The sequence below is a fragment of the Neltuma alba genome, unplaced genomic scaffold (assembly GCF_004799145.2).
Source record: "Neltuma alba isolate B1F8T4 unplaced genomic scaffold, ASM479914v2 tig00005552_pilon, whole genome shotgun sequence".
NCBI lineage: Eukaryota > Viridiplantae > Streptophyta > Magnoliopsida > Fabales > Fabaceae > Neltuma > Neltuma alba.
The window spans coordinates 6,252-23,337 of NW_021634154.1; the positions used below are offsets into that span (position 1 = coordinate 6,252).

The 17,086-nt window shown below is 35.1% G+C and overlaps 2 protein-coding genes across 2 annotated transcripts; one reads left to right on the top strand and one right to left on the bottom strand.

Moving 5' to 3' along the window:
* The first annotated feature begins 5,688 nt into the window (after positions 1–5,688).
* Positions 5,689–11,869, top strand: LOC114747996 (disease resistance protein At4g27190-like). The gene is made up of 9 exons (XM_028936352.1): positions 5,689–5,929; positions 6,259–6,346; positions 6,547–6,637; positions 6,733–6,822; positions 6,931–7,029; positions 7,380–7,468; positions 8,012–8,181; positions 8,916–9,008; positions 9,435–11,869. The coding sequence occupies exons 1-9, from the start codon at positions 5,689–5,691 to the stop codon at positions 11,867–11,869; spliced, it is 3,396 nt and encodes a 1,131-aa protein (XP_028792185.1).
* Positions 11,870–15,136: 3,267 nt separating this feature from the next.
* On the bottom strand, positions 15,137–16,101 carry LOC114747995 (protein ALP1-like). Its single transcript, XM_028936351.1, has 2 exons — positions 15,951–16,101; positions 15,137–15,870 (listed from the first exon to the last, which is right to left on the bottom strand). The coding sequence occupies exon 2, from the start codon at positions 15,832–15,834 to the stop codon at positions 15,193–15,195; it is 642 nt and encodes a 213-aa protein (XP_028792184.1). The 5' UTR covers positions 15,835–15,870; positions 15,951–16,101; the 3' UTR covers positions 15,137–15,192.
* Between the last annotated feature and the right edge of the window lie 985 nt (positions 16,102–17,086).

Genomic DNA, 17,086 nt, shown 5'->3' on the forward strand with positions numbered 1-17,086 from the left:
GGTGCCGGTGGTTCTTATGAACTTAAAACCAACATCTCTAGGTGTGTACTAGGGGTATTAATAGTCAGACTGTACCCCCACATTCCTGTTGTTAACGGCGTTTTTGCACGTTAAAACGGCCATGCGCGTGCCTGGTGCATAACGAATGCTCTAGAGATTCTGTCACGATCTTATAGGAGCGGCCCCACTCCACATTCGTAGAGGTGATTTCATTAAGTGTACCTGCAATGAGCACACCGTCCCGTGAGACTATGAAATCATTAAGAGCTTCTGCTCAGCCTCACCAAAATGCATTCTAGCACTTTCTCACACACCATAGAAAAGGACTGCTACTTTATTTAGTGCTAGCAAAACTAACAAACGACTTGTTCTTACCCATTGAACCTTCTTCATGGGATCACCAATCACAAAGGTTGGGTTGCTATCGCTGTTAGTTTCAAATTGGCTTCAGTCCCATTCCCCTCGATGTTTCATAAATTTGTTTCCTCCCTAGAGGTTTTGTTAACAAATTCGCTAGGTTCACTTCTGACCTCACATAATCGACTGAGATTACTCCATCTTTTAGCAGCTGCCTTATAATATTATGTCTCAATCGAATATGTTTACTTTTACCATTAAAGGTTTTATTTTTAGCCGTAGCTATCGCTGATTGGCTATCACAATGTAAAGACACTGATGGTGTTGGTTTTTCACCCAATAGAATATTCGCTAAGAAGTTTTTCAACCACTCGGCCTCAGAACCAGCCAACTCCATTGCAATAAACTCAGAATCCCTTGAGGATTTTGTTAGTATAGTTTGTTTGGCTGACTTCCATGTTACTGCACCACCACCAAGATTGAAAATATAGCCACTAGTGGATTTTGTCTCATCTGAGTCTGAAACCCAGCTAGCATCACTGTATCCTTCTAATACAGCGGGAAATCCACTATATAGTATACCATAGTTCATGGTACCCCTCAGGTAACTCAATACCCTTAGCAAAGCCTCCCAATGCTTACTACTTGGGCAGTGAGTGTATCTGCTCAACCTACACACAGCATAGGCTATGTCCGGCCTGGTATAGTTCATTAAATGCAACAGACTCGCGATAATCTGTGCATATCTAGATTGAGGCATTGGATCTCCTTCATGTTTTGTTAAATGCATATTGGAATCATAAGGAGTGCTAAAGGAGAAACATCATAGTGTTCGAACTTTCTCAGGATTTTCTCAACATAGTGTTCTTGAGAAAGTAGGATACCATGTTTATTCCTTATGATTTTTACGCCCAATATGACCTTTGCTTCACCCAGATCTTTCATGTCAAAATTTGAAGCAAGAAAACATTTTGTCTCACACAATATTCATGCTAGTACAAAAAATAAGCATATCATCTACATATAAGCAAATAATCACACAATCACTATTTACAAGTTTTGTATAAACACAACGTTCTACCTCAACAGTAGAGAAGCCACCACTCAACAAAACTTGGTCTAGCTTTTCATGCCATTATTTAGGCGCTTGTTTCAAACCATATAAAGACTTAACAAGTTTGCAAACTTTGTTTTCTTGTCCAGGAATTATACACCCCTCAGGTTGGGTCATATAAATTTCTTCTTCTAAATCACCATTTAAAAAGGCTGTTTTAACATCCATTTGGTGAATAAAAAGCTTGTGGATCGAAGCTAAAGCAATCAGGATTCTAACAGAAGAAATCCTAGTCACGGGAGAAAATGTATCAAAGTAATCAACGTTTTCTTTTTGAGTAAAACCTTTGGCTACCAATCTAGCCTTATGTTTATCAATTGATCCATTTGGAAAATATTTTTTCCTAAAAACCCATTTGCATCCAATAGGTTTTGCTCCTGGAGGCAAGTCAACCAAAACCCATGTTTTATTTTGATTTAAAGAATTTATTTCAGCTTTAATAGCTTCTTTCCAAAACTGAGAATCTGGAGAAGAAATAGCTTCATGAAAATTTTTCGGATCACCTTCTACTAAATAAGTATAAAAATCATCTCCAAAAGATGTTTCTTTTCTTTGTCTTTTACTTCTCCTTAAATTCTCACTCAAACTATCATTTGAAGTTTTTTCCAAAGAAGAGTTTTCAATTCTTTTAGGGACATGCTCAACTTTCAAAGGAAATATATGTTCAAAAAATTCTGCATCTTTTGTTTCAACAATCGTATTAGAATCCAAAATATCACTTTTCAAAACTAGAAAATGATAAGCAGCACTTTTTTGAGCGTAACCAATAAACATGCAATCAGAAGTTTTAGAACCAATCTTTCTCTTTTTAGAATCAGGTAATAAAACTTTTGCAAGACACCCCCACACTTTTAAATATTTGAGGTTAGGCACAAATCCTTTCCATAATTCATAAGGTGTCTTTTTAGTTTTCCTATGGGGTATTCTATTTTATAAAAAACAAGCAGACAACAAAGCTTCACCCCACAAGTTATCAGGTGCAGCAGAACTCACAAGCAGAGCATTCATCATTTCTTTTAAAGTTCTATTTTTCCTTTCTGCTATGCCATTAGATTCAGGTGAATAAGGAGGAGTTACTTCATGGATTATACCCTCTTTTTCACAAAAATCATTTAATAATAAATATTCTTCTCCTCTGTCTGACCTAACTCGTTTAATCTTTTTATTCAGTTGATTTTCTACTTCTGTTTTATACAAAAGAAACATTTCAAAAGCTTCATCTTTATTTCTCAATAAATATACTTTAGTATATCTTGAAAAATCATCAATAAAAGTGATATAATATCTTTTGCCTCCTCTAGTTTGAACTTGTTTTAAATCCCCTAAGTCAGTATGAATTAAAGATAACAATTCAGTTTCTCTCTGAGTAGAAAAATGTGGCTTCTTAGTTAATTTAGTTTCTACACAAACTTCACATTTGTTAAAATCATTACTTTTAATTCCATGAATTAACTCAAGATTTTGCAATCTCTTTATATATGATTTATGAGCATGTCCTAATCTAGCATGCCATATGTCAAAAGAGTCAATCAAGTAAGCAGAAGAATATGCATTTTCATTAATTTCAGCAACACTTAAAACAAACAGACCCTGATTACAATATCCCTTCCCAATGAGAACATTGTTCTTAGTCATGACAACCTTGTCAGACTCAAACGACACTCTAACCCCAGCTTTCCCAAGTAGCGCCACAGAGACTAAGTTTGCCCTAACATCAGGCACATACAGAACATCATTCAGTGCCAAGATCTTCCCCGATGTGAGTTTCAGTACCACTTTTCCTTTTCCCTGAACCTTAGCAGCTCGAGAGTTGGCAAGGTAGATGTGGTCTTCCCCTTCTTCAAAGGAGGTAAACATCTCTCTGTTTGCACAAATCTGCTTAGTGGCTCCTGAATCCACTACCCATTTCTTCACATCAGTCACAATGAGGGCTTGAGAGACCACTGCAGCTATGACTTCATCATCACTGCCATCATCTCCTTCAATCAAATTCACATTTGGCTTAGGAGGATTATCACCCTTTTGAGTAGCCCTTTTTCTACATTGCGCCGCATAGTGCCCTAGCTTTCCACAAACAAAACAATTGCCTTTCTTTTTGAATTTGGGGTTAGAGTCCTTGGATTTGTAATCAGATTTCTTATTTTTGTTATTTTTGTTTTTGGGATCATACCTCTTGGAGCGCAGTTTTGATTCCACCAGGTTTGCTTTGGCAGCTATTTCCTTTCCTTTCGCAGCTTGTATAGCCTTTCTGTTTGTGTCTTCAATTATTATGTGGGTAATTAGATCTGACAGGGACAACTGCTTCTGCTTGTGCTTTAACTGTTGTTTGTAGTCACTCCATGTTTCTGGCAGCTTCTCGATCAGTATACCAGCTACGAACTCATCTGGTAGATTGATCTTCTCAGCACGAAGCTCCTCCAGCAACTTGTGGTACTCATTGATTTGGAGCTTGATGTCTTTCTCTTCAGTTATCTCCCATTTGTAGAAGTTCCCCACCACAAACTTCTGTTTCCCATCATCCTCAGCAGTGTACTTGAGGATAAGAGACTCCCATATCTTGTGTGCTTCCTTATAGACACAGTACACATCGAACAGGTCATTAGATAAAGTACTGATGAGAGTGTGTCTGCAAACCTTATTAGCATGTGTCCAAATATCTTTCTGGGCTTGATCAGCATCTGGAGTTGGTTCGGACTGAGTAAGAGCAGCAGCTACTCCATGCATGTCAAGGACAGAGTAAACTCGCTCCTGCCACCGCCTGAAATTCCTTCCATCAAATGTCTCTATTTTTGAAGTGTTAGGGAACGGCCTAGGAATAGGAACTGCTGTTGGAACAACAGTGACTGGGGCAGCATCATGGTTATTCTGAGTAGCAGTGTTGCGGGGTTGTTCCATGATGTGATTAGCTCTTAAGATTGTTGGCGGCAGCACCTGCAAAATAAATAGTTAATCCGAGTCACGTCCTAAGTACGCTGTCCTTAAGAGCTATTCCGCAACCACCGGTAGATAAGGATGCGGCACTCCCCAGGATTAAACGGATCCTTCCTATATAACAGGGTGAGCAGAACAGCAGAAGATAGTAGTAAACTCAGCTGGTAAGAGAACACACAAGAGGGGGAAGAGAGGAGCTCAAAAACTCTAGAGCTATGTGTTCTGAACCTTAGACCAGAGCACCCTTTTATAGGCCTCCATGATCTGAATATTGCTTGCCTCTTAAAGCTAATCAAATTTCAGTTTTGAACGTTGCACATTAAATGATTTAATTGCATAATGTGAACGGTTGGAGGCAAAGAGATAAAGCTTCCGTTTTGTATTTCATAATCATTGTTTAATATATTAAAAGGAATAAAACCGCACCAACACTTCAAACATTTCAGACGTTACTCCATTTTGAAATTCATGGCCATCATTTAATACATTAAAACATGTTTAAAGCACCTGGATATCAAGCGTTTCAAGGCGTTGGATAATCATAGAAAATTTCCGTTGAATAATTTAAATGCTTCAGTATTAAAGGATTTTAATGGGCCACTTTTAAATCTTTTAATGCATTGGAAATCCATTTAAAACTCTTCTACATTTGATTTTCCTATTCATAATATTCATAATAATAATAAGAAAATCTGTCCATGATTAATGCTCAATTTATTTTCATCTTTCCACATTCCCAATTAATGTAGGATCCTTTCTTTGACACACCCAAAAAATATTACAACACTCTTCCCCCAGAGTCCTTCTTCTTCATCATCACATTTCTATTCTACGGACTCAACTCAACTACTGTTTCTCACCGGAGTCAGCTGTCCACTATGCTTCAATCCTCAACTTGCAATGGCATTCAGTAACTTCCTCTCTCAATTTCCTCTGTCTTTCCTTTTGATCATTATCAGGTGACCTCATTTTCATCTTCCTGTGTTTGTTACTTCTGCTTCTGCCTTTCCACGATTGTTCATTCTCTAATTGGACAGATTCAAGGTTGGTCGCTCTCTGAAGTTTCTCTGCGCACAATAATCTTCATCCCTTCATTACTTTGCTCGATCAAATTGCATGCATATTAAGGAAAGGTAGATGATTTTGTATGTGCGGGAAAAGTAGATTAGATTTATTGGCGAAAACTCAATCCCCAAACTGTGGAACTGTATATATGACTTCAATTTTAATTATTATCACTTTGGTTCTGTCTCTGTATATATATTGCATATGCAGGAACAGTAATAATGAAAAAGGTAGTTGGTGGGAGGCCAAAGGATGATGATGTGTGGCGACACGTTGTGGTATTGGAGGAAGGACGAAGATGGAAGTGTAAATATTGTAAATTGGAATTCGCAGGAGGTGCCACCAGAATCAGATCTCATATTAAAGGAGGTAAAGGCGGAGGCATTCGAGCCTGTGCAAAATATGTTCCAGACAGAGGAAACTCCAATGATCTCAGAGACAACCTCCGACATTGTCACCAAGGTTACGCGATTATATATTATTATGCTCCCTTCTATCTTTTTAATAATTCCTGCAGAGGGGATTTTTTCTTTTTGTTTTTTTGCCAACTTGATATTTATTACATTTCTCCCACATTGCCGTTATTTAATGTTGACCCAATTATTTAGAGTTACGCTATACGATAGGTTTAAATGAAGATAAAATCAATTAGATACTCCTTTACTTTTCGGACAGAGGTGAAGAGTTTTAACTTTTAACTCTTCCCTTAGTTCTGGTAAATTTTTTTACAAGTCATGCTCAGGGAATTTTATTTCATTTTATTTATATTTTTTCCTTATAAGAAATCTCAGTGGACGGTATAATAGATTATAGCATGCCGAACGAAGCAGGACAAAGTCAAGCTGATGCCAAGTATCAGAAAGGGGTTCGAGTTGTTGGGTCTTCTTCTGTTCCGATGGGGAGACTGAAGACTTGAAGGTTATACAATATGTGTTTGAATGCTTAAGGTTAGATTCATGCTTCTCACTGTATATGTGCTTCTAATATGTGTAGATGAATGTATTTTATTTTTTGTTTTCTTTTTTCAAATCACTCTAATTCATGTTTTGATAAATATATCATTTTAATTAATTCTTCAGTCCTGAAGATAAGGTTTTTGGTTCCCCACTTTCATATTTGACTCAAGAAGAATTTGCCACGCTTAGACCAGGGGCTTTTTTGGATTCATTGGTGAGTATTTATTTATTATATTTTTATATTCTATTTTAATATTAATGAAAAAGGTTTTATTTATATTAATGACATTCAGTTTCATGCATCCTTAGGTAATAGATGCTTTTGCGGAGATGTTAACTCATATTGAGCGAAAGAAGAAAATTACACCTTCGAATTGTTATCTCCCTGTGACATTTTCGGTGATTTCCTATTCCCTTTTTTGTTACATGATGCATGTCAGTAGTTGTTTAATCTAAAGCTAGTTCATTGACAATAACTCTTAATGGTTCAACGTAATGTGATCATAGGAGGCAGCACTCAAATACAGCATAGCTCGCTTCTTGGACTTTGTCGATCGCCAAAAAATAAGAGAAAATTATACGTCTGACTTGAAATCCTGTGAGAAGGTATGTCAAGTCTTTTTAACTCTTTATAGAAAACTTTCTTTGTCGACCTGATTACCTTTTTTTTTTTCCTGCTATATATATCAATTTAATTTTTGTTATCACAAATATTAGATATTTATTCCTGTTCACATTGGAGCGAAGTCAAATGGTGGACATTTTTATTTATATATTATCCATTTAAAGAATAAAGAGATTGAAGTGTGGGATTCTCTACTCAATACATTTGTGGCTGAAATAGAACGTGATGAGACAACCAAAAAATTGGTGAGTGTTAGATCATTGCAATATTGACAACCTTAATCGATCAATTATTCTTTTGATTTTGTAGAATTTATGCTTTATGTATCTAGTTGCTTGCCATGGAAAAACTCTTCATAGAGGTAGCATTTACGGAATTTCGTTCGAAGATGGAAACTGACATCCTCCCACAGCCCAATGGGTGAGTCGACAATTATTATGTAAAGTTATATAAACTTTACTAGAAAAAGCTTTTATCAGGACTTTATCATATATATATATATATATAAATTTGTAGATTTGACTGCGGTATCTTTGTTATGAAGTTCATGGAACAATCATGTAATTATGTGAAGAGAAATCCTTCATTTCAGGTATGACTTCTTACAAACATATAGTCATAGATTCATAGCTCAGCACTCACACATGCCCACACATAGTCCTACACGGGCACGCAAAGTAGTCTCTTCTACCCCATGAGGCAAATGGACGGAAGGATAAGGGGGAGAAAATTTTAATAAGGTTGATTTAAAAAAATTGAAGAAATGGGATTTTAAAATTTTAATAAAGAGAATATGTAAAATAAAAAGTATTAAAAATTAATTAAACATTTTTAACCCAATTTCTTCGATTTTTAAAGTCGGCCTCATTAAAATTCTTTCTTTCCTTTCCTCCCCTCCCTTTTCTTCATCCCAAACAGACCCTTGGTCATATAAATGATACGGACAACTATTTAGTTTGACAGTGAAAAAGAAAGGGAAGATTTGGCTATGAAGTTGCTCAACAGTGACCTGAACCAAGAAAAACAAAGTCTATATGATAAAGCAAGACGCCACTATGCACAAGTTGGAAAGCAAGATGGCAATAAAAGATTACGAGTTGACGGAGTGAATAGACAAGATCGTTTAGAAGAAGGTATGAGTATCAGCATGTAAAATTTATATCCACCTCCATTTATTTGTCATTTATGAATTTGTTGAAGTTTTTAAACTCTTAAAAATTTTCATAACTTTGTTTTTGGCCAAAAAAATTGTCATAACCTAAAAAAATTACTCTCGTCAGATTGTAAACTTCTCTCATATTTTCCTCTTTGCCACTCTCTTCTCCATAACTTTTTGATTACTTAGTGATTGATCTTGAGCGTAATTAATATTTATTTGTCAATTTTGTCCTGCAATTAATACTTTAATGTAACCTTTTGTATTCCTTTACAATCTTATTTAACTTGGATAAAATTGAAGGATATTTTCCATTTGAGACAGATTTGATGAGTTAAATGCCATATTTTAATTCTAATGAATTAGCTAAAATGCTTAATTATATACTCCCTCGCCTCCTATCTTTTTTTAATTCATACAGAGGGTTTTTTTTTTTGGGAAGATATCTTATGTGATGTTTGTTACATTTCTATCCCACATTGCCTTTATTTTTGAAGATATCATATGTGATATAGAGGTTTAAATGAAGACTAAATTAATTAGATACGCCTTTAATTTTCAGACAGAGGTGAATTTTTTTAGCTCTTGCCTTAGATCTGGTAAATTTTTTCAAAAGACATGCACAGGGGAATTTTTTTTTTTTTTTGGTTTTTTGTAATAAAAAATCTCATTGGACGGTCTAATAGATTATGGCGTTGTCCAATGAAGCAGGACAAATCCCAGCTGAAGCTACCCGTCAGGGAATGATTCAAGATGGGTCATCTTCTGCTTCCGATAGTGAGAATGAAAACCAACAAGGAAAAGGTACGTCTGTTAGCATAAAAAATATATGTCCAGCTCATTTTAAATGTTATTTATGAAAATTTATTAAAACTAGTTGAAGTTTTTAAACTTTCCAAAGTTTTCATGACTTCCAAAATCTTTTTGATAAACTTCATAACTTCCAAAAATTACTCCCATTCAATTGTAATCTTCTCTTGTATATTTCTCTTAGCCACTCTCTTGTCCATAACTTTTTTGATTATTTGATGAGGGACAAGTGCAGAAAAATATTTAATGCTGCCTAAATTCTGTGGTGACTTACATTTTGATTCCTGAAAAATTTCGATGATAGAGTATATATGTCTATATATGACTACTTAAAATTTGAATGCCATATGTTTAGTTTAATTTTTTATATATTCTTCTTACTCTCTTTACTTAATTATTCATTACTATTCTTGTTGCTAGGATCTTCCACGGGTTATATATTGCCTACGACAGATTTAATAGGTGGGCGTTTTCAATGGGAAATTAAAGATATATGGGAATGGATAATGGATGACAAGCCGTCACCAATTGGAATTTGGGGAATGGCAGGGTCAGGAAAAACAGCCTTAGCAACCCATATACATAACAAGCTTATTTCAGAAGAAGCTACTAGCGACATTAAAGTTATTTGGGTAACTGTATCACAAAATAGCATCTCCCATTTGCAAAAAGTGGTCGCCAGATCAATTGAGTTGGATATATCTGATGAGTTTGAGGTTAAAAGAATTGCCGGGAAATTATTTCAAGCATTCGAAGAGATGAACAAATGTGTTATTATTTTAGATGATGTTTGGGATCATTTCTTTCTAAAGGATGTTGGATTTCCTATGTCAGATAATCGAATTAAATTGATTTTGACCACCCGTATATGGAATGTGTGTCAAGGTATGGGTTGTAAGAAGGTAATAGAAGTGGCGCCTCTAGATGATGATGATGATGATGAAGAGAGTTGGGATTTGTTTAAGGAGTTTTTGGGGTCCTTCCGTGAAGAACTGTCTTCGGAAGTGGAAGATATTGCACAGAATGTGGCACAAAAATGTGAGGGTTTTCCCCTAGCTATTGTTAGAATCGCGACAAGCATGAAGGGGAGAACAGAAGCTAGAGAATGGAGACATATGTTGGAATGTCTTGAAAACCTGGGCAATGGGCAATATGAAATGGACAAATGGGTATTGCCAGTTTTGAGATCTAGCTATGATTTCTTAAATAACAAATTGCAAATATTCTTCTTGGATTGTGCTTTAAGTACCAATGGAATTTTTGACAATGACGATGCTAATTATTTGCTAAGAAAATTTGTTTATGAAAGCATAGATGAGACAAAGAAGTTGACGGTGCAGTATAACAAAGGTTACAACATGTTGTATAAATTAAAGGATCATAGCATGTTGGATTATGATGATCAACGGAATCAATGGAAGATAAATAAATTTCTTAGAATCCTTGCCATTGGTATTGCAGAAGAAACTTGTAAAATTATGGGAAAAGCTTACAAGAATTTGACAGAAATACCAAGTGATGACCAATGGAAAGAGGATTTACAAAAAGTTTTTCTGACGGGAAACAAGATACAAACAATTCCAAATGGAACATGTCTTAAGTTTTCTCAACTTTCGACGTTGTTGTTGAATTGTAATGTAGAACTCAACCACATTTCAGATGAGTTTTTCAACAACATGCCTGTTCTTAAAGTACTTGATTTGTCTGGGACTGGGATCAAGCGTCTGCCCGAATCATTGTCCAACTTGAAATGTCTGATTGCATTATTACTTTCTCGATGTAGAGAATTGAGTTGCATTCCTTCATTAATAAAATTGAAAAGCTTAATATCATTGGATCTATGTTTTACTCCAATCATTGAAGCACCTAGGGGCTTGGAATCACTGGTCAATCTTAGACGCCTATGTCTTGAGGTGGGTTGGACCCAATGCTCAACGGATGCGATAGGACAAGGTACACAAGGTTTGAAAAAGTTGGAAGTTGTACTAGCCTATTTTCGTGACATTAGCGTATTCAATAACTTTGTGAGCTTCCTGGCCCATAATTGTGTAACCAGAAGCTATCAATTAACTTTACGGGTTGCAGAATACGTTGTTGGCCGGCACCGTATTCATCATGCTTATGATAGAGAATATTCCGTGAAAGAGATATATATTGAGGATATGGACTTGGGAGATGAAAAAGTAATACTCCCAGGGGGAACCAACAAGTTGGTTATCAGGAATTGCCGCCTAGGGACAGGTAATGGATCCCTATGCAGTGTTTTATCATACTGCGACAACAGTGAGCCACTCAAAATTGAACTGTTGGAAATTAGCCATTGCAAAGATTTGGAGTGCTTGTGCTGTTGTAATTGCCCCTTTTGCACGGATAAGGAGGACTTGGAAGATTTAGTGCCATCATATGCTGATTCCTTGCCTCAATCCCCCCTATTTTCTCATCTCACAGATCTCTCTATTTCGTTTTGCGACAGCATGGAAGCTCTGATCACACCCAAGTTATTGGCACACCTACGAAACTTGCGCACCATCGATGTTGATGCTTGTCAGAAGATGAAAGAAATGGTTGAAGCTGAAAAGGATCATTCTGAATTGGAACCTATCACTCTTCCCGAGTTGACATCTCTCAAATTAAATTTCATGACACAATTAGATGTCGTATACAGAGGCATCATGGTCTGCCCTTCCCTCCAAACATTCTCTGCTAATAATTGCCCGATTCTAAGACGCCCTCAGATAACGAGATCAAAGGGTGGACCGCTGCTTAAGATGGATGAGGCCCTATTGCTATACCGTTGGCGAGCTAATATTGATCAATCAGGTCCATATCTGACTTCTTTTATATTATGTTTATGATTCTGATTGAATCTCAGCAATTTATGAATATTGTTACTGTTTGTGTGTACTTCTCCTCAAGCTTCAAATATACCGATGAGCTTCTCATCTCTAATGACACCAAGGGACGAACTTTGAAAACCTAAAATTAATTTATATTAGAGCCAAATAATCATATGTTTCTTTTGTTTATTTCTCTCTGCCTGCTTGTGTTGTACTTGATTTTTGTATTCACCACTGACCTTGCACGCTCATATCAATTTCAAAATTGCTGACAATAAAAAAAAATTTAATGTTCCAGTAATTGAAATTTTTTGTTACAAATTATATCAAAGTAGAAAAAAATTTAAATTATAACGTGACCATCCCTCGATGTGTTTTATTTGAATGCTCAAAGTGTGCACTACACAATATAGGATGTTAATCATTGTGAATATATTTCATCTCCTAAGTTCCTAATGATATTGTCAGTTATTCAATCAGTCACAAAGTATAGTTGCAAAGTTGTTTTTGGCAGGTGTAACATCTGGAATGTTTAAATTTTAGGGGAACAAGGGAAATAAATTTATTAAAATTATTTAAAGCCTAAGAAAATTTGAGAAAATTTATTGAACAATAATTTCAAGGACTTAGAAATTTTATGGAAAAGTTTATTTCCTCAAAATGTGGTATAAACAATTTGAAAGTTAATTTTGAGAGTTAAAAAGACCTTTTTTTTTTTTGAAAATTCAAGAAAAATAGTTAGAGGTTAATATTTGAGATAAAAATTTTAAAATAATTATTTTATGAGGCAAAGAAGCTAATTGAGGCATAAAATCCTCAAAATGAATTAAGCATTGATTTCTGAAATTAAGGCCTATTTTCTTAAAAAAATCAAGAAAAATAGTTAGGAATTGATTTTTGATCCCGAAGTTTAAGAAAAATTATTTTATGAGCCAAAGAAGCTAATAGACAAGAAAAATCCATATAAAATATGATGGATTAATTTTTGGATTTATTTTATATTTCAGAAATTAGTTGAAAGGATGAAAGTGAATACAAAACTTGTTGATCATTTCTGACCTTTTTTTTTTTTTAATTTGATTAAACGCATCTACTCCTTCCATCATTTCGATAGGAACCAGAGAGAAAAAGAAACGAAGAGGAACGTGAGAGGGAGACCGTGAGAGGAGAAGCCGTCCGAGTAGTGATCGGTGGCCTTTTCATTGCATGCCGAGCTTAGTGTCTGAACAAGGTGAGTCCTCTGATCATCATTCTACTCTTCTTTCTTCGGTTTGCTAAGTGTTTGAAGAGTTAATGACGAAAGAAGTTTGGGTTCTAGTGAGAGAAACTCTTGGTTAAGTGCGAACTTGATGAGGAGGAAAGAGTAGTGTTTGTTGATTTTGTTGACGATAAAGGAGTATGATTTTTAGCTTGCATGTAGATTTCCTTGCTCTGTTTTTGGGTTGGCCGAAACAGGGGAAAGAAGGTTGTTTGAATTTTTAGCTCCGAATCTATTAAAATCAAGACCCATAACAGTAAACATCTCATTGCATGTGAGTATGTTGGATTGCATGTTCTTTTCTTCTTTTGTTTAGTGGATAATGCGACTAAATGGGGAGCAGAACTTGAGCTCCTTTCCTTATGCGTGTTGTGATGCTGTTAAGGGAGATTAGATGGATCAATGAGTGTGATAATTTGAATGCTAAATTTGAATTTGAATACATAGCTATAAATCTGGAAAATTTCCAGATCTGGAGTAAAAGTTACGTGTGTTAGAGGACAATTAAATTGATTGTATATAAGGCAAATCTCAAGAGCTTAAATGTGATCAAGTGCCAATCACAAGAGGTTAAATAGAATGAGTAACTTTGAAAACTAGGAATCAGTTTGCAGTTTTTGTCTAATGATCCTAAAAATGTTTTGCAGTTATTTTGGATTGTTAAAGTTGTCTAAAGATATTAAAAGTATGGTTTGATTATCATCTTACACCCGGAAAATTCTTAGATTAAGGTTAAAGTTCCTCAAGTGAAAAAAAGGGAAAAGAAGTTTATATATATGCTAACGGAATTTTGTACATTTAGATTTATATATGTATGCAAGTATTTAGGGAGTGAGAGGTGTTTAATTTGAATTGGTGATCTCAAAGGATTTTAAAGAAATATTGTGATTAGATGAAGGTTTGGTATTTAATAAGTACAAAGATGGTTTTTTATGCTAAGTAATTAACCTGGCTAAATAAATTCTGTTTAGATGCTGGAATGCAAGTTAAAAAAAAAAAAAAAAAAAGCTTGGGCTTAAGTTGCCCAAAACCTGGAAGGAAACAAGTGAACCTAAAGGTTAATGGAATTGCATTATATAAAGTGGGATTTATATGTATGCCTTGTGTTTGGGAGAAGTTTTCAAAATAATTAATGAAATAATTCTGTTTTTTTCCCTAAGGATCAAACTTGGCTTAGTGGCTCGAAGTTAATTAAATAACCCCATGGTGTGATTAAAGTAGGTGTTACACCATGTGTCTTAATTACAAGGCCATTTTACTTGCAATTCTAATTCTAATTCTAATCTTTTTGGTCGGTTGGAGGGATTGATTTTTAATGGAATGGGAATGGTAATGGGATTGGGAATGGGAATGGTAATGGGATTGGGAATGTGGTTTTTATTTTGTGTTTGGTAGGAGGTAATATGTGAAAGGAATACATGTATTTATTTTATTTTATAATAAAATATATAAAATTAAAAGACTATAATACCCCTTGGTATTTTAGAGCTTGGGACTCCAACCTTATGCACTCCTTTTCTAATAAAAAGAAGACCACATGGTCATCTATATTGTTTTAAAAATAAATATATTAAAATTTTCCTCATTTTACAATAAAAATAAGTAAAAATAAATTAAATATTTTCAAAATCAGAAAATTTTTCACCTGGTATTAAATCACACAGCATATTTTTCAAAGTGTTCAACACACCGGACCTCAAACCATTCTCACACATAAGTTCACCCTTAGCATGCAATACCATTATGCAATGAATTAGCAGCTCATCCTCTTCGGGTGTCCACACATGCTTATCTAACTTTCCAGATTTTTCTGACATGTTTGGTTGACTATAAACATAGAATATTCCAGCAAATAAAGTTAGCACAAAGTTAAAACCATATTCCAACAAATAAACTATATTCCAACAGGTAAAGTCATAAGGTTAAAACCATATTCCAGCAACTACACTCTGTTCCAGCACAAAGTCTCCACCATATTCAGCAAATAAAACTATATTCCAGCATAAAGTTACAGTGGTACGTATGGTAGAAATGAAATTACAGCAAGTAAAGTCACAAAATTACAAGGCTTAAAATAACTCTTTCATGTAGAAGCCCTATTAGAAGTAAAAGCATTGAACATTTCATTTGCAAGATTATCCCTAAATGTAGCCCATTCATCAGATGTGTCCAAGTTTTGAATTGGAGGGTTATCCATCCTGTCAACATCAACTTCAAGCTCTTCAACTTCATCTTCAAGTGGATCACCTTCTTGACGAATTAAGTTGTGAAGGAGGCAGCAAGCAATTATTATTCGGTTATATGTCCTAATGGGATAAAATGATGGGCTTCTTAGGATAGCCCATCTTGACTTCAAAATGCCAAAGCACCTTTCAATGACATTTCTTGCAGATGAATGTCTCATATTGAAGTACTCTCGTGCATTTCTAGGATGTCGCCCCTCTCTCCATTCACTTAAATGGTATCTTTGTCCTCTATATGGTGCAAGGAATCCCTCACAATTGGTGTATCCAGCATCAACCAAGTAATATTGACCTTGTGGAACTCTCAAGCCATTCCTCCTACTAATGGCATCGCGAAGAACTCGTCCATCTGCTGCAGACCCTTCCCACCCAGGTAAAACATATATGAAGTACCCATCTTGTGAGCAAACACCCAACACATTTGTCGTTATCTCTCCTTTCCTATTTCGGTATCTAGCCTTGTCAAGAGAAGGAACTCTCATCTTTACATGAGTTCCATCTAATGCACCTAAACAATGCTGTAACAAATAAAACACATATTATATACTTCTCACATATCTTTAAAAATTAATGATAAATATATAACATGTATGTCTACCTTGAATCACTTCCACTTATCGTCATTTGAGTCTTCTGGTACAGGCTCTGGTTTCTTCAACAACATATTTCCAAGTCTCATCATACCATTAAGCACTAAGTTGAAATACCTACTAATGGTTTCTCCAGATCTTCCAAAGTTATGTTGTATCACTCTATTCTTCATATGATGCGCTAATATGTGTAAAAATATGGCAACTTGCTCATCTATAAGCATATGCTTACTAGGTTTGAGACCACCCACATCTCTTAGCGTATAACATAGCTTATCAAATGTTGCCCTATTCATTCTAAGTAGGTTGAAACATGCCACATCACTAGTAGACACCATTCTCGTTAGATAACACCTCTTAGCAAAAAAGTCCATTTGGTAAGTTGTGTTTGACTTGTTGTCTCCTTAACATGATACTCATACATATACAGAAAAACAATCCCTGCACTGCCTCAGCCATGCTCACCCACAAAAGCAATACACGTAATAGTTCTCTCTTTTCTTCAGATAATGCCATAACTGTGTAACCAATATACACATATAAGAACAATTAAATCACAAATCTACTAATGTCACAAACCTATTATTCATGAATTAATCCAAGAGATACTAAAAAAAAAAAATCTCTAATCTTGAACTAAACTCATCCTTCAACAAAAAAACCATATACACAGATTAATTACTCTAATCAGAATATATAAATGTAATATATATACCCAAAAACAAAAAAAACAGGAAAAAAAACCAGTAAGTTGAGATTATATTGTTACTTTCTGCTCAAAGTTTAAATGAACAATTAAATTAAATTTCAACTAAATGATCATTCATTGCTATAATTAAGCATATTGTGGGCGTTAATGAAGCTTTCCCTTTATGCATATGGTTGCTGTTATGCCACCTGGACGACACACACACGCATATATGGCCATTTTAAATTGGTTTGGTCCGAAAATATATAAGTCTAATTTTCACTAACACTATTTCTATTTTTTTTGGGCCAAAAATTACTAACACTATTTCAGCTTAATTAACTCGTCTACCTCCTCATCAGTTAAAGAAACTGGAGTATCTGGCGGGCTACCTACAGAAAGTTGGGGAACTCTACTTTCATGAAAAAATGAAGGACTCGCATGGTCCCTTTATAT

Coding starts and splice junctions, on each gene's coding strand:
- LOC114747996 (XM_028936352.1), top strand. CDS start 5,689: ATGAAAAAGGTAGTTGGTGGGAGGCCAAAGGATGATGATGTGTGGCGA. Junction 6,823..6,930: donor ATCTCCCTGTGACATTTTCG/GTGATTTCCTAT, acceptor ATGTGATCATAG/GAGGCAGCACTCAAATACAG. Junction 9,009..9,434: donor TGAAAACCAACAAGGAAAAG/GTACGTCTGTTA, acceptor TCTTGTTGCTAG/GATCTTCCACGGGTTATATA.
- LOC114747995 (XM_028936351.1), bottom strand. CDS start 15,834: ATGAGAGTTCCTTCTCTTGACAAGGCTAGATACCGAAATAGGAAAGGA.